The sequence below is a fragment of the Gossypium raimondii genome, chromosome 12 (genome assembly GCF_025698545.1).
Source record: "Gossypium raimondii isolate GPD5lz chromosome 12, ASM2569854v1, whole genome shotgun sequence".
NCBI classification, from domain to species: Eukaryota; Viridiplantae; Streptophyta; class Magnoliopsida; order Malvales; family Malvaceae; genus Gossypium; species Gossypium raimondii.
Genome location: NC_068576.1, coordinates 33,226,221 through 33,252,664, shown reverse-complemented (window position 1 = coordinate 33,252,664; position 26,444 = coordinate 33,226,221). Strand labels below are relative to the sequence as shown.

Here is a 26,444-nt window from a genome sequence, read left to right as displayed (position 1 = left end):
TGCTGATTCCCCGTATCACTAAATATAAGGTGGTTGCTAAGTGCTGATTCCACCGAGTAACGGTTAATATTCTGAAATGTTCATCGGGGAAATTGGACAAGTGAAAGTACTTGTGAAATGAATAAGATTACGTGATGAATATTGGGTTCGATATTTAATCGACCCTTGAGTAAAATGAAATGGAGTAAGTGAAATTATGAAAGAGTAAATTTAGCAACAAAATAGTTTTGGACAACAACAGTTGTGTGAATTTGAAAAATCACCAAAAATGGTGGAAATTTAGTTAGAGAGTGAATAAGGTATTAAATTAAAGCTTAATGAGTCTATTTTCACATAAAAGAGACAGAGCAAGTAAAAGAGTTATAAGTTTTGAGATATTTGAATTTTAGTGAGGCAGGGTCGGATTGATTTTGGAATCCCCTATTCTGACTTTGGAAAATAATTAAAAATTGTAAAATATAATTACAAGTTATAATTTATATTCTTAGAATACTTAATAAATCTATTTTCAAATGAAACAAACAGAAATATCATCCGAATTATGTACAATGAGATAATTCATTTTCAGTGAAGAGAGGTCAGAGATGTTGAGTAGTGAAACAGGGGTGACTTTAAAGAATAAACTGTACTAATTGACTAAGCCAAAAATTCTGAAAATTTTATGGTAAGAAGATATATGAGTCTAGTTTTTTGAAAAATTAACGAAACTTAATTTGGATCTCTGTAGCTCCGGATAAAAATAATTTAGTGATTGTAACTCGACTAGACAACTTTGAATTTAAATATAAGTGAATAGTGAAATTATGTATAATGCTATTTAAGCATGTTATATACATAAAGGATGTGGGATGGAAAGGAGGAGGAGGACAATAAAGTATATGAGTGAATTGTGTATAATTGGTTAAATGTCTGATTATAATCGATAAATGTTGAAATAGGAGTGATGCTTATATTGGTGCATTGCTGGTCATGGTAAGCTCACGAGAGAAAATAAAGTTTCATAGCATATGCGTGTGGTATAGTTGGCATGAAATGATGTCATGAGTGGCTCATGAATTAACTCATGTTGGTAAGTTGATGCATAATTATAGTATTCAAATATATACATATTTGTAATATTTTGCTATGTGATTTGGAAAAAGGGGAATAAATAGCATACTGAAAATTCGGCCATGGTGCTAGTTTATGTTCAATGAGTGTTTTATGGCATATCTTAAGAAATGGAATGTTATGAATTTTGAGATTAATTTGCTAGTCAAATAAATGACAAATGAATTGATTACGTATTCGTAATTTTGACATATGCTTGGTATATTAAACGTAATAATATATGCTTGAATAAACTTTAAGTATTCGAATTACATGGATTTGATGGTGATAAGATTCAGACATTGAATTCATGAAGCACAGGTGATGTATTATTGTTGTGTGATAGCTTGGTTCGAGAAATTGGTTAGGTAAATGGTAAGTGAAAGCTTTTATGGATATAGAAGAAAATTCGGAGTGAATATGAAATTTAGCTCAATTAAATGATTTCATCAATTAAACATTGTGTATACCAGAATGTGTTAGTGAATTACATATTCATAAATTGACATTCAAAGTTCAGTTAGTGATATATGAAAATAACATGAAAAGATTATGGCTGTGATTAATATTGATTTTGACTTAAAGTGGATTCTTCAATATTGGATTGATTTAATGGATATATTGAGCATATGAATAGGTATGTATTGGGCCTCGTAAACCCTAATTAGCAACTCAAAGATAATAATTTAAAAGTTTTTAATTTGGATGAAATTTTATAACTCGGTTTAATATGTTTTTAAGTGTATTTATTCTGGTAATGCCTCGTACCCTATTCCAGCGTAGAATACAGGTAAAGGGTGTTACAATGTGACATCACCAGATTCGGCCCTAATGTTTAGGCTAGGTTTGGGGTGTTACAAGTCCATCTTCTTCCATCATACTTTCTAACACTGAAAACCATTGCTGAAGGAGAAGGTAGCTTTGGTCTAGCTAGGGTTCTCTGTTGGGTACGTGTTTGATGTTTGTTTTTAGTGATTTTTATGTTTTTTAGTTTGTATTAGCTTAATCTAGCTAACTCGAGGACTAATTTGTAAAACTGTTTAATGTTTTGGATGAAGCTTTATGGAAGATTATTGAGTGTGGTTGTTAGATAGGACTATTCTGTAAAGTAGTTTTTGATGATTTTAATGTTTAAGGACTAAATTGTTAAAGTGAGAAAATTACAAGGACTTGATATGAAATAATTGTAATTATGGACTATAGTGAGGCCCTTGAATATTCGGCTAATATTGGATTTGAATAAAAATGGTTAAATTGCATGTTTTGGGATTAGGGGTTAAATTGCATAAAAGTAAATTATTGAGGGTAATGTTGTAAAAATGTCAAAAAGAACCTAATTGCATAAAATGAGTTGATTTCACTATTAAAATTAGTTAATTTAATGAAATTGTTGTTAATTGAATGAAATTATTATTTTAGATCAAGAATGAGTGGAAAACCAAGGAAAAGGGAAAATTACAGAATAGTCCCTGTACTTTTGTCATCGATGTAGTTTAATCTGGTAAGTTCGTTCTGTTTAATTTTAATACAATTTAAGTGCTTGTTATATGAACTTATTGGATGTTGGTTAATGAATTAATGTTTATACATGGAAATTAAATTAATGAGTTATTATCGCATTGATCACTGATGAAATGTCTTTAGACGGATGAATGTAGAATAGGGTATAATTGGCATGCCGATTGTTATTTGCATAGGGTACGAGTCTGGTATGAGATGTGATAATGATTTTTGTATATCCTCTGTTCACTAAATATACTGAGGTCCTGCATTTTTTGCATACTATCAAGTTATATTACCGTGTTTATCTGGTGTCTTACGGGGGTGGACGTTAGCCTTCGGGATAGGCACTTGGTGCTGAGATGTGTTATCGGTTGAATTAGCTCGTATGAGCGTCTACTGTGTTTTGGATGGTTAACCGTGTACTTGTATCCGTATATCGTTCATCGGGCAATGTTTTATTTGTTAGGAAATTTGCTCATATTATAGTAAACATGTAACTATTTTCTATTTATTTAAATGATGAATAAATAAATAAAGTTAATTTCACATTTCACTATTATGTCTTTTGTATTTATGTCTTTTACATTTTGCATGCATAGAGAAATTGTGACAATTAAATATTAGCTCATTGATTGTCTATAGTTCAAACTGAAGATAGGTGGCATTGTAAAGAATGTTTACATTACAAGAAAGACAACTTACTTCAGTAGATAATCTAAATGAGTCTGTAATCCCGTAAAAGAATCAAAGTGAGCATTTGATTTAAATACTTAGAAGGATTATTATGTCGTTTACAATTTCAATTGGGGAGATGGCTAGTCTTGGCTATCGGAGCAGTTGACTCAACGAGTAGAGACGTATGATACATTGGAGTAGACCCAAGATGAAATAATTTTGAATCCGTTTGTGAATTAATTCACTTGTGACATTCATGTTGTGATTTACCAAAATCTTGAGTTAGTCACTGACCATGCGTATACAACTCATGTGCTTTGATATAAGTTGAGGCTTATGCTCTAAAGATGATCGAGCCCATAGCCGATATGTTGGGTACATGACTTGTGTATGACATGACTTTACTAGCAATAGTGGAATTCATTGGTTTGTCAGCAGGTAAAAGTGGAACATTAGGTACCACCAGGATTACTACAGCATGCCACTATCCATGAGTGGAAATGGGAGCGAGTTATGATGAATTTTATTTTAGGATTGCCTGTGACACCAAGGAAGAAAGACTCGATCTAGGTTATTGTTGACAGATTAAGTATGTAGCTTAACAATTACAACATCAATATAATTAAGCACAACAAATGCCTTTGTCCATGAACCTTAAACCAATCATAACACCAACATCAAGTGCTTAAAAATTCAGTAACTCATACTCCAATTGATAATCCATTCAATCCAAATTATTCATGCCAAAAGTCTAACGCACAATTTTCCAAAAGCCAATTGCAAAAATGCTCTTGTAAAATAAAATTAATTTTTGTAAATCCAACAAAATAAGATGCGATTAAGTCATTAAAACACTATTTAAAACTTCAATTTAACATAACTAGGAAAATTTACCAATAGCCTTTAAAATCACTCACCTCCACATTTTGTTTTTCAAGCAAAAGTGTGTTGGAGTAGGTAAGTTTGAGCCTCAAATCTGGTTAGCATCATCCTCATCTCAGTGTGAAACTTTAATGGAGACAAAATATGCATTAGAAACTAACATTAACATCAAGAAAGTCGAAATTTTACAACCTATATGGATCTAAATTGTTTCTCTAATCTACCTTATCGATATTGCACAATTAAGCCGAAACATAAAATTCATCAACTAAACGACCTTCTCAGCACCACAAACCACTTCTAAACTTCATTCCTAGTCCATTAACATAATACCTAAGTGTTAATTTCATCTATTAAATCGTCTTAAAATTTCCCGAAAAGTAACTCATCTTCTTGATTAAAAACAAATTTATCAAAATTGATCAACCAAACGAGTTTGATATATTGTTTTATGATTAAAAATCTCTTAATAAACATATTTTGAGCTTAGACATCCATTAAAACTTGGATTCCAACTCAAAATCATCGATTCACCATTGTTGAGTTCCATGTTCAAGAAAGAAGAAATCAAAACTTGAAAATCCATTTTAATAAACCTAAATAGTAAATAATGATTGAAACCAACTTAAACATGAACTTAGAGTTGAGAATTACGTTCAATTGATCTCAAATCATCAATTTAGAAGATTGAATCAAGATCCTCGAAGAAATTTCGGATGACTTTTGCTCAACTTTGGAAAACTTTTATGGAGATTTTAGAGAGAATTTTGAGAGAGTAAAAGTTTAGATCTATTCTTTGATATGAGGTCTATGAAAATAAGCAAAAAAAAAAAAACGAGAGAAAAAGCTCTTAATTCGGGTGAAAATGGTGTGCAAAGTGAGGTAGTTGCAGTGTTTTTAAAACTTAAAACCCCCACCTGATTTTCAAAAATTGGGGAAATTGCCATAAGGCAACTCCATCATTTCCCTTGTTTTACAAAATACTCCTTTCCCTCCAAAATTCCAAAAATAAGGATAATTTTCTATAAAACCACTCATACATTTCCTTATCTTGAAAAATGGTCCTATTTAGTTAATATTTTAAATTCTCTCTATTCAACCCCATTTTAATTTATTTTTCAATTCTAATTAAACCCAAAATATTTATTTTACCCAAAACCTATTTAAAACCATAAAATTAATTTTTCTAAACATATTTTATTTTTCCTATTCTTTAAATTATATTAAGCTAACTAAATTTAAAAAATCACTAATAAACTCTAATTTTCACTGGAACCCGGTAAACTTACTAGAAACTACTAGACCTATTTCCAGGGCCTTACTACTCTCCCCTCTTAAAAAAAAATTTGTCCTCGAAATATACCTAAATCGAACAAATACGGGTACTGATGCCTCATGATATCTTCCAACTCCCAAGTGGTTTCCTCAGTCTTTTGGTTGCGCCACAAAACTTTCACCAATGGAATCGTCTTGGTGCATAGCACCTTGACCTCACGGTCTAAGATCGCAACAGGTTCCTCCTCATACGAAAGATCAGATCGAAATTCAATCTCCTCAACAAGAACAACATGAGAAAGGTATGATCTATACTTCTGAAGCATGGAAACATTGAAGACATCGTGAATGTGCTCAAGCTTAGGCAGCAACAGAAGACAATAAGCAATTAGTCCAATCCGCTCAATCACATCGTAAGGCTCAATAAACCTCGGACTAAGCTTATCCTTCCGCTCGAACCTCAAAACCTTTGTCCATTGTGAGACCTTCAAAAACACCTTATCACTAACATGATATTCAATATCTTGACATCTCAAGTCAGCATAAGATTTCTGCATATTTGAAGCAGCCTTCAACCGCTCACAAATAAGTTTCACCATGTCCTCGATTTCATGAACCAAATCCAGACCCAAATTCCTCTTCTCCTCCATGTCAGACCAACAAAGTGGAGTCCTACACTTCCTACCATAAAGTGCCTCAAACGGAGACATTTGAATACTTCTCTGGTAACTGTTGTTGTACACGAACTCAGCCAACGAAAAATGTTGATCCCAATTACCACCAAAATCAATAGCACAACTCCGAAGCATATCCTCGAGAATCTGGATCACCTTCTCAGACTAACCATTTGATTACAGATGATATGTTATACTAAAGTGAAGCTTCAGACGAAAAGCCTCATGCAACGTCTTTTAAAACCTCAACGTAAATCATGGATCTCTATCAAATATGATAGAAACTGGAACTCTATGTAATCTGAAAATATCCCTGACATAAAGCTCAGCCAACTATTGAAAATTGTAAGTCATACGCACAGGAAAGAAATCTGTCGCCGAAATAGGGTTACGGAGCATTACTGGAGATTACGAATAAAACAGACAGTAATTTCAAACATTTCATAACATATCAATATTCATAATAAAACCAATCAAAATCATACATACTATCCCTTGTATGAGCCATCAAGGCCCTAAATACAAGTTAAAAACAAGTCGGGACTAAATTCGAGAACTCAGAGATTTTGTCGAAAAACATTAAAAATTATCAAAGCTGCAGGGGTCACACGGCCGTGTGACTCACACAGTCAAGAGACATGCCCATATCTCAGGCCGTGAGGGCAATCGAAGTAGGGACACACGGCCGTGTCTTAGTCCGTGTCCGTGCCTGTGTAACTCATTGACATGGTCACACGACCAAACCAAACGCCCGTGTTCTAGGTCGTGTGTTAGGCTGTGTAACAGCCTAACTTGCAACCCTTTAAAAGCTACAGGGGACATACAACCGTGTCACCTGGCCATGTGTCACACATGGCTAAGACACACGCCCGTGTGGATGAAAATGAGCCATTTTACAAGCCATATTTCTCACCCAATTTGGTATAAACCTACACCAAAAAATGCACATATACACAAACTATAATAAGGCATCCAAACAAGCATAATTAGGCCTTATGCAAATGGTATGATCACATACAACCAATATGCCCTTAGCACCTCAAACGAGAACTTATAAACATGACTAATCATGTGTTCAATATAACTAATTGTTCAACTAATATATATGCATATTTACACCAAAACTTACCATGTAGATAATTTAACAAAACATACCATTTGGTACCAAAACTCCATTCTAAAACTAGCATCAAATGACCATATAAACATTGCCAGCAAAACACCAATTTACCACAATTACGTCCTATCACAAATCACATATTCAATATGCATAATCATACCACAATTTTCATCTTCCATAATTCAACCATACCAATTTATGCATCAACCATAAGAGAGAAAAAAATTACATACCATAAACTAGACTTATACTATCATCAAAGTGCCAAAACACTAGCCAAACAAATGCCCAAAGTATGCTCATACGAGCTGAGAATCGGTAAGCTCATACGAGCTCAAAATCGGTAAGCTCTCTTGAGCTGAAATCGATAAGCTCATACAAGCTAAGAATCGGTAAGCTCTCACGAGCTGCAATCGATAATCCCTAATGACATGTCATTTGTATCCTACAAATTCATAAGGTTCGAACGGGACTTGGTAATCATCGTACGTCTTCGGATATGCGATTGTTATTTATTGTTATTTATACAGGGAAATTATATAAATCACATACATATAATTCAATTAAAACATAGAAATACTCAATTTAATTACACGAACTTACCTCGACAAGTATACATAGATATGGAGGCGATTAATCTGAGAGTTTCTCTATGCCTCCATCTAACTTCATACGAGGTCTGATTGGATCTATACAGATAAATTTAACTCAATTTAATATATATTTCAATCAATTTAGTCCAACACATATTTTTGAAAAATTACTATTTTGGCCCTATACTTTTAATTTCTTTGCAATCTAGTCCCTAGGCTCGAAAAATGAAATTCATACAATTTTACCCCTACCCAAGCCTAGCCGATTTTTATACATACTAATAGTAACCCATATATTTCACAAATTCACAAATTTTACCATGAATTTTTCACATTTTTCAATTTAGCCCCTAATTGATACTTTCATAAAAAATTCCTTTACAAAAGTTGTTTATCTAACAACCATTCATTATCTATCATCAAACTTCAAAACTCATATATATTAATCAATGGTAAAACCCTAATAGTTTAACAGTTTCACAAATTAGTCACCAGGCTAGCTAGATTAAGTTGCAACGATCCCGAAAACATAAAAATATTTAAAAAGAGAAAAAAATCATACCAATTTAGCGAAGAAGAAGGTGGTCGAACCCTAGCTTAGGAGAACAATGAATTTTCGGTGGTGGCTTGATGAAATGAAGAAGATGAATGCTTTTTTTTACTTATTTTAATTATCATTTAATTACTAATTTACTTAATTAACCTTTTAAATTATTACAAATTTCAATATTACCAAGCCATCAAATTCCACTATCACCATTAGTGGTCTAATTACCACAAAAGGAATTTCACTTTAAATTTCTATAGTTATTTAATACCTTTAGCTAGTAGAACTCAACTTTTGCACTTTATGCAATTTAGTCGCTTTTATCAAATTAAGCATGTAAACAGTAAAATGTATTAACGAAATTTTTAACGGTATTATTATCGTGCTTTAGACCATAAAATAATAAAAAAATAAAATCTTTGACTTTGAATTGTGGTCCTAAAACCACTGTTCCGATTTCACTGAAAACGGACTGTTACAACTCTCTCCCTTAAAGGGATTTTCGTCCCCGAAAATCTTACCAGAAAAGAGGTTCGAATATTGCTTCCTCATAGCTTTCTCGGGTTCCTAGGTGGCTTCTTCTATTTCATGTCGTTTCTAGAGAACTTTACTAAAGCTATGTTCTTGTTTCTTAATTCTTTCACCTCTTGTGCCAAAATTCTAATCAGTTCCTCACTGTATGCCATGTTAGAATGAATCTCGACAATTAAAATGTGAAAAGTCAAATCGGTACCGTCATAACATAGACATGTGAAAGACATTATGAATTCTTTCAAGTTCTGACGGTAAAGCTAATCGATATGCAACAGGTCCGATTCTTTCAGTAATCTCGTACGGCCTGATAAATCAAGAACTCAGCTTTCCTTTGCTACTGAACCGAAGAACTTTCTTTCATGGCGATAATTTCAAGAATACTCTGTCACCGACTTGGAATTCTATATCTTTACGTTTAAGATTTGCATACGATTTTTGACGATCTGAAGCTGCTATCAAGCTATCTCAGATTACTTTCACTTTTTCTTCAGTCTCACAAATCAATTCGACCCCGTGTATCTTTTACTCACTAAGCTCGATCCAGTATAATGGAGTTCAGCATTTACGACCATACAGAGGCTCATATGGTGCCATTTTTATACTCGACTAAAATTTGTTATTATACGCGAATTAGACTAACGGTAAATATTTCTCCCAGTTGCCTTCAAACTCTAATACACAAGAATGAAGCATATCTTTGAGAATCACAGTGCTACAATGCAACTGTGTACCAAGAGCTTCCTGTAACTTTCTCCAAAACCGTGAATCTCTATCCGAAATAATGGAGACTGGCACTCCGTGTAATCTAAAAATTTCAGAGACATACAACTAAACCAATCTATCAAGGGAAAAATCTGTACGTACCAAAATAAAATGTGCAGACTTCATCAAACAGTCAACGATAACCCAAATGACATCTTTCTTTCTCAGTGATAGGGGTAACCCCTATACGAAATCCATAGTAACTCTATCCCATTTCCACTCCAGTATCATCACTGGCTGCAACAGCCCTGAAGGTACCTGATTTTCAGCTTTAACCTACTGCCATATCAAACATCTCGATAAAAAATCAGAAATCTCACGTTTCATTCCCGACCAGTAGTACATCTGTCTCAAATCAATGTTCATTTTACTACTTCCCGAATGAACAGACAAGCTACCATTATGAGCTTCATGAAAAATATTCTGTATAAGCTCTGGATTTTTCGGGACACAAATTCTATCTCTGAACAATAAGTAATCATCATGTTCTATCTAAAATTCTGAATCAGAAGTCGATTCATGCTGTGCACATTTAGCTAGCAATTCACTATCACATTTCTAAGCTTTGCAGATCTGCTGTAAAAACATCAGATTAGCTTTTAACTCAGCTAAGATTGAGCCATCATTGGATAATGTTAGTCGCATATTCATCGCGCGCAGAGAAAACAAAGACTTTCTACTCAAGGCATTAGCAACTATGTTTGCTTTTCCCAGATGATAATCAATGATCAACTCATAATTTTTCAATAGTTCAAGCCATCTACGCTATCTTAGATTTAGATATTTTTTCCTTCATTAGATACTTCAAACTTTTGTGATCAGTAAATATCTAACTTTTTTTGCCAAATAAATGGTATTGCGAAATTTTCAACGCGAACACAATAGCTGCCAATTCTAGGTCATGTGTCAAATAATTCTTTTCATGCGACTTTAACTGTCTGGAAACATAAGCTATCACTTTTCATTCCTGCATCAAAACACAACCTAAATCATTTAAAGATGCATCACTGAAAATCACGAATTCTTTACTCGATTCAGGCTGAACCAAAAATGGTGCCTCAATCAACAATGTTTTCAACTGATTGAAAGTTTGTTGACATTTCTCGGACCATTCAAGTTTCACATCTTTCTGCAAAAGTCATGTCAGTGTAGCTATCATTGAGAACAATTTAACAAACCTTCAATAATAACTAGCTAATCCCAGAAAACTTCAGACTTTGGATACATTTTTTGGTGGTTTCCAGTTAATAACTGCCGACATTTTATTCGAATCAACTCTGATTCCTTCAACCGACACAACATGTCCCATAAAACTGACTTCTCGGAGCCAAAACTCACATTTTCTAAATTTGGCAAACAATTGCTTATCTTGCAGAGTTTACAACACAATCCTCAAGTGTTCAGCATGCTCAGACTCATCTCAAGAATATATCAAAATGTCATCAATGAATACAGCAACAAATCTGTCTAAATACGGTCTGAAGATTCTGTTCATCAAATCCATAAATACTGCAGGTGCATTAGTTAAACCAAACGGCATCACAAGAAATTCATAATGTCCGTACCTGGTTCGAAATGCAGTTTTCAGCACATCTAAATCTTTCACTCATAGTTGATAATAACCAGAATGAAGATTAATCTTTGAGAATATTATGGCACTTTTCAGGTGACGAATAGATCGTCAATACGAGACAATGGATATTTATTCTTGATTTTAACCTTATTGAGCTGACAGTAAACTATACACAATCTCATCGATCATTTTTTTTCTTAACGAACAGAACCGGTGCACCCCAACGTGAAAAACTGGGTCGAGCAAAACCCCTATTGTCAACTTTTGTAGCTGTGCTTTCAACTCTTTTAACTCGATAGGAGCCATTCTGTAAGGTGCTATTGATATCAGTGATGTTCCCAGTACAAGTTCAATAGTAAATTCAACCTCTTTGATTTGTGGTAATCCAGGTAATTCCTCTGGAAACACATCAGGATACTCGCAAACCACTAGCACTGATTCAAATTTCAATTCAAATACTTTAGTATCCAATACATAAGCAAGGTAAGCATTGCAACCTTTTTTCACATATTTTTTTCTTTGACATAGCTAATATAACCATAGGCAACCCACTTTGACTATCTGATTCGATACGAAGCGTCTCACCATTCTGACATTTCAATATAATAAGCTTATTTCTACAATTTACAACAGCTTCATGTAGAGTTACCCAATCTATGCCCAAAATACATCAAATTCATCAAATGGTAACGACATCAAATTAGTCAAAAAATTGTAACCCTGAGTCATGAAAGGACAATTCTCACAGACTTTATCTACTAGTACATATCGACCTAAAGGGTTTGATACATTAACCATGAATTCACTAGAGTCAACATGAAAATTCTTACTAGACACTAAATTCGTGCACACATATGAATGAGTGGATCTCGAAGCAATCAAAGCAGTAATATATGTATCAAAAATAAAGAAAGTACTGGTAATAACATCTGGCACAGAAGCATCCTCTCGTGCACGAATAGCATAAGCCCTAGTTGGTGTTCATGCCTCAGATCTCATAGCAGAATCTTTCAATACACCACGACTACACTCACATTTCCAGGATTACGAGGTGGTCTACCTCTCTCAGCTGTGTTCCTCGGTCTTGTAGTTTGAACTTTCTCTTTCTCAAATTTCTCTAGGTAATCTCTAAGATAGTGGTCAAATGAACCACATCTAAAACACGCTCCATTCTTCACTCGACACTCACCATAATGTGATTTGTTACAGCGCTTACACTTGGATCTGACGTTTCTGACACAACCCACACTCGCTACAGATGTAGCCTGAGGTTTAGGACTAAAGCGTCGGGTACCTTTGTCTCTACTAGAATATCCCACAGAAGCAGTAGAACGGTTGTGGTGTTCTTTTGACCTCTTTGATGCTCACATGTATGACTTTCTTGTTAATCTCTTTCTCAAATCTCGAGCTTCAAATTCAGCGTGTCTTTTCTCTTTACTCAATTCTTTAGCTTTATGTGATTGGTCAGCCAGTACAACAAAATATTTCAACTTAAGAATTCCAACCAGAAGCTGTATGCCTTCGTTTAACCCATCTTCAAATCTCTTACACATAGCAGTCTCAGTCGGAATACACTCCCAAGCATATTTGTTCAATCTCACAAATTCCCGCTCATAGTCTGATACAGTCATAGGACCCTGTTTGATCTCCAGAAATTCTTTACGTTTCTGATCTAGAAACCTCTGATTGATATATTTCTTTCAAAACTCAGTTTTGAAAAATTCCCAAGTGATATACTCTCTTGGAACAACTGAAATCAACGTGTTCCACCACTGATATGCTAAATCTTTTAGTAACGATGCCGCACATTTAACGCACTCGGCCTGTGAAAAGGATATCTCATCAAAAACCCTAATTGTATTCTCTAACTAGAATTCAACTCTCTCAGGATCATCCTCAGCAGTAGCTCAAAATTCTTTGGCCCTGTACTTACATATCTTATCAACAGGCAGCTTACAAACTTAGATTGGTTCTATACCTTGAGGAATAATGGGAACCAGTTGGGGAGTAGGAAGGGGTGGAGGTTGTTGAGAAGCAGGATTCGTCTGTACGAACTCAATGAACCATTCATTCATCATTTGGAAGAAGAATTCCTTAGGCTCTCCTCCTCGGCCCTCAGATACGGGCCTCGTACCACTTGAAGCTACTCAATGAAAGGAGGCTTGAGCGTTACTCTCCACTTCATTGAAATCAGCTCGGTTGGATGTCATTGCTATATAAAAACATGTTTTAAAACGATTAGAAGATATCACACTATCACATGTTATATAATGGCATGTATAGCTAGACTCGTACATGCTACGTTCAGTCCAAGAATCGACTAAATCATGGCTTTGATACCAGTAAGTATAACACCCCTAACCCAAATCAATCACCAGAATAGGGTTACAGAGCATTACCAGAGATTACGAATCAAACAGATAGTAATTTCAAACATTTCATAACATATCAATTTTCATAATAAATCCAATCAAAATCATACATACTGTCCCTTATACGAGCCCTCAAGGCCCTAAAAACACATTAAAAACAAGTAGGGACTAAATCGAAAACTTAACAAATTTTTTAGAAAACATTAAAAACTTTCAAAGCTGTAGGGGTCACACGATCGTGTGGCTAGGCCGTGTGACTCACACAGCCAAGAGACACGTCTGTGTCTCAAGCCATGTGGGAATTCAAGGTAGGATACATGGCCGTGCCTCAGCCCATGTCCATACCCGTGTAACTCACTAACTTGATCACATGGCTAAACCACAGGCCTATGTGATAGGCCGTGTAACTTTCGAAATAACCTCACAAGCCTGTGACCTAGGCCATGTGCTAGGCCGAGTAACAGCCTGACTTTCAACCCTTTAAAAGCTACAGGGGACAAACGACCGTGTCACCTTGCCATGTGTTGCACACGGCTGAGACACATGCCCGTGTGGACGAAAATAGGTCATTTTACAAGCCATATTTCTCACCAAATTTGGTATAAACCTACACCAAAAAATGCACATATACACAAACTATAAAAAGGCATCCAAACAAGCATAATCAAGCCTTATACAAATGGTATGATCACATACAACCAATATGCTCTTAGGCACCTCAAACGAGAACTTATAATCATGACTAATCATGTGTTCAATGTAACTAATTGTTCAACTAACATATATGCATATTTACACCAAAACTTACCATGTAGATAATTTAAGAAAAGATACCATTTGGTACCAAAACTCCATTATAAAACTAGCATTAAATGACCATATAAATCATTTCCACCAAAACACCAATTTACCACAATTACGTCCTATCACAAAGCACATATTCAATATGCATATTCATACCACAATTTTCATCTTTCATAATTCAACCATACCAAGTTATTCATCACCCATTAGAGAGCAAAAATTTGCATACCATATACTAGACTTATACTATCATCAAAGTTCCAAAACACTACCCAAACAAATGGTCAAATTTTCAACAAAGCATATAAGCCAACATTAGCCAAAATAACCTATACCTGCCATTGTGACCAAACTTAAACTAACCAAAAGTACTGAGTGAGTCGATGGATAGTGTGATATAACTCTGACAAGCTTTCAACTCGAATGAGCTTTTGATTCACTAAAAAACACGAAAAATACACCGAGTAAGAATTTAAGCTTAGTAAGTTCGTACAACATAGAATTTAACTTACCATTTAGTCACAATTTAGGTAGGTAAACATAGCATATCCCAATTCAATTTGGCCAAATGCCTAAGCACATATTCACCAATATGTTAGCCATGTAAAACACAAATAATAGCCAATAAACATGAATGAACATAACCACTGAGCAAGTTTCATATACATGTATCATCCATTTCATGTTTCAATATAACATTTAATATTGTTTCCATGTATTTCATGTATATACCTGTAATAGTTCGTATCAAACTCATATCATCTCATAACAAAACATTGCTCGTTGAACCATTTAGAATATCGTTGGATACTCGGGATAACTCATACATAGTGTCCTAAACTGTAATCTATGAATTCCTATACATGTATGCTCATACAATATGAGAATCGGTAAGCTCTTATGAGCTGCAATTGGTAATCCCTAATGACATGTCATTTGTATCCTACGAATTTCTAAGGTTCAAACGGGACTCTGTAATGATCGTATGTTGTCGAATATGTGATTGGTATTTATACATGGTAATTATATAAATCACATACATATAATTCAATTAAAATATATAAATACTCAAATTTAATTACGCGAACTTACATCGATGAGTATTTGTAGATATGCAAGCGATTAATCCGAGATTTTCTCTTTGCCTCCATCTAACTCCGTACGAGGTCCTACTTGATCTATGTGGATAAATTTAACTCAATTTAATATATATTTCATTTAATTTAGTCCAACACATATTTTGACAAAATTACCATTTTTTCCCTATACTTTTAATTTCATTACAATTTAGTCCCTAGGCTCAAAAAATGAAATTCATACAATTTTACCCCTACCCAAGCCTAGCCGATTTTTATACATACTAATAGTAACCCATATATTTCACAAATTCACAAAATTTACCATGAATTTATCATATTTTTTAATTTAGCCCCTAATTGATAATTTCATCTAAAATTCATTTACAAAAGTTGTTTATCTAACAAGAACCATTCATTATCTGTCATCAAATTTCAAAAATCATATATATCCATCAATGGTAAAACCTTAATAGTTTAACAGTTTCACAAATTAGTCATCGGGCTAGCTAGATTAAGCTACAACGATCCCAAAAACATAGAAATATTTAAAAATTGAACAAAAATCATACCAATTTAGCAAAGATGAAGGTGGCTGAACCCTATCTTAGGAGAACAATGATTTTCGGTCTGGCTTGATGAAATGAAGAAGATGAATTTTTTTTTTACTTATTTTAATTATCATTTAATTACTAATTTACTTAATTAACCTTTTAAATTATTACAAATTTCAATATTACCAAGCCATCAAATTCCACTATCACCATTGGTAGTCTAATTACCACATAAGGAATTCCAATTTAAAGTTCTACAGCTATTTAATACCATTAGCTAATAGAACTCAACTTTTGCGCTTTACACGATTTAGTCGTTTTTATCAAATTAAGCATGTAAGCAGTAAAATTTCTGAACAAAATTTTTATATGGTAATACTATCATGTTGTAGACCATAAAATAGTAAAATAAATTCTCTGACTTCAGATTTGTGGTCCCAAAACCACTATTTTGATTTCACTGGAAACAGGTTGTTACACTATCACCCAAATTGAGTCCTTCCGAGATAGAGTCAAAGAACAAACCCAAAATAAAATCCATCGTGATCCGCTCCCATTTCCACCCTGGAGTCCTGATTGACTGAAGCAACCCAGAAGGATGTTGATGCTTAGCTTTAACCCTCTGGTAACTGAACATCTACCAAAAAAATCAGCTACGTCATACTTCTACCCAGGCCACCAATACAAAACTCGAAGATCCTGATACATCTTGTTCCCACCAGGATACATATCATATGGACTACTTTGAGCCTCGGTAAGGATCATATGTCTTAGATCTTCGTCCATTGGAACATACATCCAACCTCTGAAACAAAAGACACCTTCAGCATTGAGAACAAAATCTCCAAGAACTCCCAACTCAACTTGATGGATACGACGCGCCAAAATCTAATCGAACGAATTTCCCTCTCAAATTTGATGTATAAGGGTCGGCTTCACTTGAAGCTCAGCCAACAAACCACCATCCTCAGAAACTGAAAACTTTGCGAACATCGCCCTTAAGTCAACTAAATACTTCCTATTGAAGGCATCAGCAACAACATTCGCCTTTCCCGAATGATATTCAATCACACAATCATAGTCCTTCAGTAGTTTATCCAATGCCTCTGTCTCAAGTTCAACTCCTTCTAGGTAAGGAGATACTTAAGACTCTTGTGATCGGTATAAATCACACACCTCTCACCATACAAGTAATGATGCAAAATCTTGAGTGCAAATACTACAACAGCCAATTCCAGATCACGGGTTGGATAGCTACACTCATGAAGCCTCAACTGCCTCTACGTATAAGCAACTACCTTTCCCTCCTGTATCAGCAGACAACGGAATCCTGTGTAAGAAGTATCATTGAAAACAACATACTCCTTACCAAATTTTGGCTGTATCAATATATGTGCTTCGGTCAAAAATGAATTCAGCTTCTCAAAACTCTTCTGCCTTGCATTAGTCCACTTAAAAACAGTATTCTTCTGGAGTAACTTCACTAATGGAGTATAAATACTTGAAAATCCCTCGACAAAACAACGACCATAATTAGCTAAGCCGAAGAAACTCTTGACCTCAGACACAATCCTCGGCAGCTTCCAATCCAAGATCGCCTCAACCTTCTTTAGACCAATCCGAATACCCTTAGCTGAAATGACATGACCAAGAAAAACCACCTCTTGAAGCCAGAACTCAGACTTGCTCAACTTAACAAACAGTTGCATCTCCCTCAAAACTTGAAGAACCACTCTCAAATACTCATCATGCTCATCCTCCAATCGAGAATACACCAATATATCATCTATGAAAACCACAATGAACTAATCTAGATATGAATGGAATACACGATTCATCATGTCCATAAATGCAATAGGTGCATTCGTCAACCTGAATGGCATGAAAAGAAACTCAAAATGCCCATAACAAGTCCTAATCAACTATTTAATGTCACAGTAATAATGTGCAAGCGTACACTATTGATGCAAGTATAGTAGACAGATGTGAGTCTGTCAGATATCGATCCCACAAGGATGGTAGTCTTTTGTCTATTAATGTCGGTGCAATAACTAGATATAAAAAGATAAATTGTGAGGATAGTTATCGATGCAATAACTTGAAAACAATAAAATAAAATATGATAGTGATAAAGTGGGATTCCTAACATGAATCTTCAACAGAATACTAAATGCTCATAAGGTATAAAAGTGTCAGTGATTGTCGAGGTAATAAAATTCAATGTAAATCTTACCCAGCATTACTCCTCTATTTAATCTGAGACTTAAACATGCATATTAACCTCACCTTCCGATGATGGCAATACGACACTATTACGAACAAATGGACTAAATTCCTCTAACCCTCATTCAACTTCCATTAAAATGCTTGTTGGCTTAAACTGTCACTGCACTTTCCAGTGTCAATGACTGCAATAACACTTTCGTGTTAAATAACATTCAAACCCCAAGATTAAACAATAAAAGCAAGATTAAATATGATAACATTTCACCAAGAATTCATTAGTACTTCTATACAATCAGAAATCAAAGAGTAATCACCAACATTTAGAGAGAAATAAGAAAGAATCGAGTAGAGAATTCTATTCCTAGACAACTCGACTGAATCTCTCTATTCCCTCTTGTCTCACACTTAGATCTCCTTGTCAAGAGCTAGTCTGCATTCAGTTTTCATGTTGGCTCACCCGCGAGAGGCTTAAGCTGCCATGGCCACAAGCTTCAAGGTAAGACGATGATGGAGAAAAGAAACTCTCCTTTTTCTTCTCACGTCCACCTTTTATGTCCTCCTCCAATTGTACAGGTGTCCTTTCCTCAAAATTATTTTGTCCTTGTACGTATAGGTTGGTTATACCAAATTGGACCGCTCACACAGTTTTGGTTCTTATCCGGATAGTTGTTAGGTGCGGCGATAATTCTGGACGCAATCTGGGATTAACTCATGTAGTGACATTAATGCAATAAGATAGCAAAATTAAGGATAAAATAGGCTAGTATTCACTGAGTTATAAAATGCAATTTACTAAACTGAAAATGTTAAAATGTATGCTAAGGATAACTAAATGGAAACAATTTAACCAATAAATAAGGGGGGAAACCTATGTTCTTTCTAGTGCTATCACACCCACAAACTTGAGTTTTTACTTGTCCTCAAGTAAAACAGAAACTAGTAAGGCTACAAAAATTTTACTAAGGCAAATGATCATTCTAGAAACTTGAACCGTCTAATTTCCTAATGGATGAATCATATTCAGATGAAAGAATATTGTATCGACAGTTCATAAGCATGATTGAATAAGGTTGCAACTTCATCAAAGCTAGCATAATGATTTAAACCCTAAGTTTTATCTACCATTACAACATTTATTGTACAATACTAAGTATATATATACATTTTTTTTGGAATAAGGGATATCGTTACATTACCCTTCTTCATGAGAAGTAACGCTGGGGTGCAACAAACCCCCAGGGAATACGTGATTGTGCCGACACACACTCATGCAGCGATAGCCTTTGGCCAGATTGATTTTTCTAACGCTTGTATTAGAGTGTTCCCTTTTTAACATTCCATATTACACCCACTTTGGAGTGTCTCTACTTTATAACTATATATACATATATAAGCAGCTGTAAAAAGAAGATTCATTCAAGATTTAAGGAATGATGAAAGTCAGCCATTATTAAGGCAACCTAGTTTATTCATTAATAATTGAAGCTACAACCTTCTGTCAAATTTATCCAACTCATTCATTGATAATTTACATGAGTCAAGAATTGAGCATCGAATGTAACAAAAATTTTGAACAATTTTCAGTAATTATAAATAAACCTTGCATGCTTCATTTTTGAATTTCTTTTTAAAATGTGGGTGCATTTTCAAGCCTCATGTGCATTCAACTCAATTATCTGTAGCCATCAATGTGGTTGCATGATGTTTCTTTCTCCTTATTCGTTCATTTTTTTTATCTTTGGAGCGTTTCCTTTTCTTTTCTTTATCCTTTACATAATCTTATGATTCCTCCTTAGTGCCTGGCTCTGCCCCGGTATCATCAGCTGTTGTTTGTGTAGGAGAGGCCACTTGGAGTGGTCCAATGTAGACCACTATTGCCAATGAATTACATTGCTCCTCACTGGTTACCTTAGCAACTTCCACCGATCTCGCTCCAGTTCGCTCCAAGTTATCAATATTTACACCCACAAACTTGGGTGCGGTGGCAATCTTCTCAACATAATCTTCTTCTTCTTTTTCTTTTTCATTTTCAACAATTTTTTCTTCTTCAGCAACAACTTCCTCTTCTGCAGTAACAACTTCCTTCTCAACAACAGTGTCTTCTTGATCAGCAAAAATACCATCCTCAAACAAGCTATCAATCTTATGCAGGCATTCTTTAGCGTCCCAGGATTCCTCTTCTTTCTCAGCATCAAAAACTTGCACAATGAGTGGGGATGCCACCGGTCAATCTCGGTCTTCTAAGTCATCATCCGAGGAAGAGGGGTCATAATTGTGAATTGTTGGTGAAAACACAGGGAATTTCGGTAGTGGGGATGAGCTTAGTTGGCCTAATGAGGCTATAATAGAACTGTTCCATGCTCTGGTATAAGCACAAAAAAAATTCTGGGATTTCTCCATATCTTCTTCTGTAGCAACAAGCCTAATCTGCCTGTTGTTGATGGAATTTACCATTTTTTGACATCCTTCAATTTGCACCATAATAATGTCTTTGCATTCAAGTTTGTTTCTTTTTTGTCAGCTTTCGCTTTGCCCTTTCTTATATTGTTGGTCTCTGCCTCCTTCAGCATCGGTGTGTCTTTACCTCGAGTTATTCTTTCTAAAGAGGCTTCATTGATTGGGCCCTTATTTTCCAAGACTTCCTCACTAGCACGAGGCATGATTTCTCTTTGCTAGCACAATAACATCACTAGTGATGGGAAAACCAAGATCCCAGTCTGACCTTGATAATAAAATATATTAAACACATTCTGTCTAGGGTGACTATGATGCTGTGAATGGGGGGCTTTAGCCTGCAGTTGACAAAATGAAACCAAATTTTACCTTGAAGCATCAAGAAACGATGGTGCATTGTATAATTCTTTTGATGGGAACACATCCACACTCCTCCCTCAATACACAAGTCTTTCACCAATAGGTCTCATTTTTCATCTGTGATGTAATCCATGAACTTAGAGTGTTCATCGACATCGACCTTTGTGTTGTACAGCTCGTTGATTGTTGCAGCATCCCATGGTATTAAACCTTTTCGAACGAAAATGAACTCTAACTCATGACCCTCGAGATTAGCATAAAACTCACGTACTAGTGAAGGAGAGTAGCTGCCAGGATGGGTGCAAAAGGTTTCCCATTTTAGCTTTGAGATGGTTTTGGAGACTTGCTTACCCAAGTCTTGTTGTGGCCAACGAGAAATGCCCTACTAGGGATGGAATTTTCGCTTCAGTATATTGTCGTGAAATCATTCCTTTGCCGCTTTATTCAAAAAGATTACTGGCTCCTTTGTCTGTATTGGCATGGGGAATTTCGATTCAGAAACTGAGGTAGCAGAAGACGCATGTTCTCCAGCAGATTTGGTGGCTTTCTTGACCGAGCATCTTTTTTTAGCCATCTTTTGTTGAGGTAGAATGGTTTAAAGGTAAAAAGATATGATTTTGAAAGAGAAAAGAAAAAAAAGGTTGCTTGAATGAGTTACAGTCGGTACAATGGGAGGGGATTTATAGTGGGTGAAAGAGGAAGATGGAGAGGCGTATTATTTTGTGGAGAGCTATAAGGCTAGCGGGAAGAGTTGTGTCCAATAGAAATTGATCCCACTCAAAAGGATCAAACGTTGAGTGAGTTTTGATCCAACTGTGGAATCTAAATTTCTTTGAATTCTGATGAGCTATAAATGGCAGTACAGACTTATGGAATGTACTAATAGTAAGATTTCAATGCGTCGACAATGGTACCTAATTATTCTACAAAAAAGAAGGAAAGCAAACATAAATAAAACAAACAAAAATTATAGGGTAGCAATTAAAAATTAAATTTTTTTACCAATTTAATTGTCTCTGCCTGCTTTTGATCATTGTTGCCAAAATAGTGTTTTAGCCTCTGTCCATTCAGTTTGAACTAGTGTCCATCACGTAAATCTCAAATTATGACTGCACCATGAGGAAATACGTTGACAACCTCAAAAGGTCCAGACCAACGTGAATGCAATTTACCTAAGTGCAATTTGAGCCGAGAATTAAATAATAAAACATGTTGACTCGCGATAAAATGTTGCTACAGGATAATCTTGTCATGCCATCATTTGGTCTTCTCCTTGTAAATTGCAGCATTTTCATATTCCATGTTCACTTTCTTAATTTCCCACATTGTTTTGTGTTCCAGTTAGACTTGCAAGCGACATGCTTTCCCAAAAACCAATTGATACAGTGACATCCCTAATGGAGTTTTGTCTATTGTTTGCAATGCCTATTGGTTTGTCTATTCAAAACTTCAAATTGTCCATTGGTTTGAGGATGATAAGTAGTAGCCATTCTATGATTAACTTCATATATTTTTAGTGTAGTCGCCACTTGGTTGCAATGAAAGTCTGTACCCTATTCACTAATCAATGCCTTTGGTGTGCCAAAACGGGTGAGTATATGTTTGTGAAAAAATTTTAGCACTGCCTTTGCATCATCCTTTGGGACAGTAATAGCTCAACCCACTTTGAGACATAGTCAACAGCTACTAATATATAAAGATTTCCAAATGAACTCAAAAATGGTCCCATAAAAGCCATACAATAAACATCAAATAATTCAACCTCCATAATTAGCTGATGGAACATTTCATTACGTCGAGATATAGAACTGGTGCGTTGATACCTATCGCATTAATTCACAAAATTATGGGCATCTTTGAATAATGTCAGCCAGTAGAATCCTGATTGGAGAACTTTAGTAGCAGTTGTCATACCACAGAAATGACCTCTATAAGAAGCATCGTGACAATGCTTCAAGATTAAAAGCATCTCCTTTTCCAGAACACAACATCGAATGATGTTGTCATTGCATACCTTGAATAAATACGGCTCATTCCAATGATACTTAACTACTTCATGAAGAAATCTTTCTTTTTTTTGGCCTGTGACACCCAATGGGTGTTTTCCACACACAAGATAACAAACAAAATCTGCATTCCAAGGAGTTGCATCTATAGCAAATAACTTCTCATCTAGGAATGCGTCGACAATTTGAAGTAAGTCTCCGTCTTCACTACCAACTTCCAATCGAGGCAGATGGCCTGCAACTTTATTCAAATTCTTGCAATAGTAATGTCCAACATATTAGTCTTGGTTTGGCATCCTTTTTCGCAAAGAGATATCTCAGCGTAACCTTTGCACCGACAAGATAAGAATGAAACTTGTTGAAAGAAAAGACTACAGCCAACAATTCTTTCGCAGTGGTGGTATAATTAAGTTGAGCCTCTGTAAGAGTTTTACTAGCATAATAGATGGCGTAAAGTATTTTTCCCTTCCATTGTCCTAGAATCGCACCCACAGCAAATTTGCTTGCATCGCACATAACTTCAAAAGGTTGAGACCAATCGGGTGCAACGACAATGGGTGCATTTACTAGCTTCTTTTTTAATTGAATAAAGGCATCCAGACATGCATCGTCAAAGAAGAATTTTTTATTTTGTTCCAATAATGAGCACAAGGGCTTTGCAATTTTCAAAAAATCTCTAATAAACCTTCAGTAAAACCCCACATGTCCCAAAAAACTACGAATACCCCTCATGTTTGTTGGTGGAGGTAATTTCTCAATGATTTCCACCTTAGCTTTGTTTATTTGAATACCTTGACTAGAGATGTGGTGTCCTAACACAATACCTTTACTTGTCATAAAATGACATTTTTCCCAATTCAGAACAAGATGTGTGTCCTCACATCACTTTAGTACTTTATCTGAATTGTCAGCGCAATGATCAAAATCATTTGTATAGAATAAGAAATTATCCATAAATACCTCTAAAGAGTCTTCCAACATATTTGAGAATATCGCCATCATACACCTTTGAAATGTGGCTGGTGTGTTGCAGAGACTGAAAAGTATATGGTAAAAAGCGAAAGTACCAAAAGGGTAGGTAAAGGTTGTTTTCTAATCCTCCGATGCAATAGGAACTATATTGTACCCAGAATAGTTGTCTGAAAAGCAATATTAGGCCTTTCCAGCAAGCCGATCCAACATTTGGTCAATGAAAGAAGCGGGAAGAAATCCTTCTTTGTGGCCGCATTCAATTTGCGGTAATCCATACAAACTCGTCATCCCGTGGGAATGAGTGTAGGAATTAATTCATCCTTATCGTTGTGAACCACAATGATGCCATACTTTTTAGGTATGCATTGCACTAGACTTACCCAATTGTTATTTGAAATCGGGTAAATAATTCCAGCATCAAGCCATTTTATGATTTCCTTCTTGACAACTTCCTTCATCTTCTCGTTTAATCTTCCTTGTTGTTCAATTGATTGCTTGCCTTCATCTTCCAACTTGATCTTGTGTATGCAGAAAGAAGGACTAATACCTTGAATGTCAACAATACTCCAAGTAATAGCTCTTTTATGTTGCTTGAGAATATGGACCAATTTCTCTTCTTGAGTTACATCTAGTGTTGCGAAGACAATAACTGGGAGAGTATTGTGATCACCTAGAAAGACATATTTAAGATGAGGAGGTAGTGGTTAATTTCAATTCTATAGTAGGAGCTTTTTTAATAGATGGTTTGAAAATTGGGGTTGTTCTATTGGCTAGGTCTAAGGGTTCAATCTGCCATCCATGCTTGAGTTCAAGTTTATTAGCTTCAACCATGCTGTGACAATCATTTAAGCATTCGACATCAGATGTCACTGCAAAATCTTCAGAAAGTACTGTGCTTTGGTCTTTGAATTCTTCCTTGATTAGATCATCTAGCACATCAACAGTATGACATTCTTCTTTTTCCTTGCATTGAATAGATTCAAAAACACTGAAGGTGACTTGGTCATCATTAAGTTGCATGGTTAGTTCACCTTTCTTAACATCAATCAGAGTTCGAGCGGTGGCTAAAAATGGTTGTCCCAAGATTTTGGGAACCTCCTTGTCTACCTTGCAATCAAGTATGATAAAATCAGCCGAAAAAATGAATTTATCCGCACGAACTAAGATGTCTTTTATTTGCCCTTTAGGTTGAGCCAAAGATTGATCGACTAGTTATAATATCACTGTAGTAGATTTCAGGTGAGCAATTCCTAGCTTTCTGAAAGTGGATAGTGGCATTAGGTTAATGCTAGCTTCCAAGTCGCATAAAGCCTTACCCAAATAATGATTGCCAATTGAATATGGGATGGTAAAGCTCTCAGGATCTTTCAATTTAGAGGGTAACTTGTTTGTCAAAACAACACTATAGTTTTCTGTGATTGCAATAGTTTCAATATCAATGAGCTTTTTCTTCTTGGACAAGAGGTCTTTCATAAATTTCCTATAACTCAGAATTTGTACCAGAGCATCTACTAAAGGAATGCTGATCTGCAATTGCTTCAATATGCCCAAGAACTACTGATACTGCTTGTCATGCTCATTCTTCCTGAATCATTGTGGGAAGGGTAAAGGTAGAGATATATTTGCTTGCACCAACATCTTTGATTGCATCGACAATTTTGAAGGTCTGACATTAGGTACATGAATGATAATTTGTAGAACTTCTTTGTCTGATGCATCGACAAATTCATCAGATTCAACCTTCTCACCAGTGATCAGTCCATCCGTATCTTGAGTTGCTACAGTAGAGTTGATAAACAGTTCGCTAGTTTGTTTACCACTCCTAAGAGTGATAGCCTTATAATGTTCTTTCCCCCTCAGACTAGGATTTTTCATGTCACTAGGTAATGAACCTGGTGGTCGAGTATTTAGATTTGAAGCAAGTTGTCCTAATTGCACTTCTAATGCTCAAATGGAAAATGAATTCCCTTGTACGATAGCTTTTGTGAAAGTAATATGCTCCCGCATTAACGCCTCAAGATTTGCTAATGGGTCAGGAGTAAAAGCTGAGTGTACGGTTGTTGTCAATGTCCTTGAACATGTTGATTTGGTAATGAAGAGTGTTATGGCTGCATCAGATTTTGGTGTGAATGTGTCTGGCCTTGTTATTGATGTATCTAAGTGTGCTAATTGTAGTTCTACTATTGTTGATTGTAGCTCCCTTGCCTGGGATTATAATTACCCTGAGTAGATGTATTCCCACATCTGAATGTCGTAGCATTTTTTCCAATATTCTAAGTTCCCCAAAACTATTGGTTGCGTGTAGAGTTGTTGAAAGAATTTCCATAAGAATTGTTGCGAATGTTACTAATATAATAGGCATTCTCTTCATGTTATGGACAATCTTCATAGCT

At 35.3% G+C, this 26,444-nt stretch overlaps 1 protein-coding gene across 1 annotated transcript; it reads right to left on the bottom strand.

Annotated features, from left to right (window-relative positions):
* Positions 1-24,735: 24,735 nt before the first annotated feature.
* Positions 24,736-25,926, bottom strand: LOC105762123 (uncharacterized). The gene is made up of 3 exons (XM_012580031.1): positions 25,732-25,926; positions 25,276-25,578; positions 24,736-25,158 (listed from the first exon to the last, which is right to left on the bottom strand). The coding sequence occupies exons 1-3, from the start codon at positions 25,924-25,926 to the stop codon at positions 24,736-24,738; spliced, it is 921 nt and encodes a 306-aa protein (XP_012435485.1).
* Between the last annotated feature and the right edge of the window lie 518 nt (positions 25,927-26,444).

Coding starts and splice junctions, on each gene's coding strand:
- LOC105762123 (XM_012580031.1), bottom strand. CDS start 25,926: ATGAAAAATCCTAGTCTGAGGGGGAAAGAACATTATAAGGCTATCACT. Junction 25,579..25,731: donor TTCTACAAATTATCATTCAT/GTACCTAATGTC, acceptor AAGCAATTGCAG/ATCAGCATTCCTTTAGTAGA. Junction 25,159..25,275: donor CTCACCTGAAATCTACTACA/GTGATATTATAA, acceptor CTTGATTGCAAG/GTAGACAAGGAGGTTCCCAA.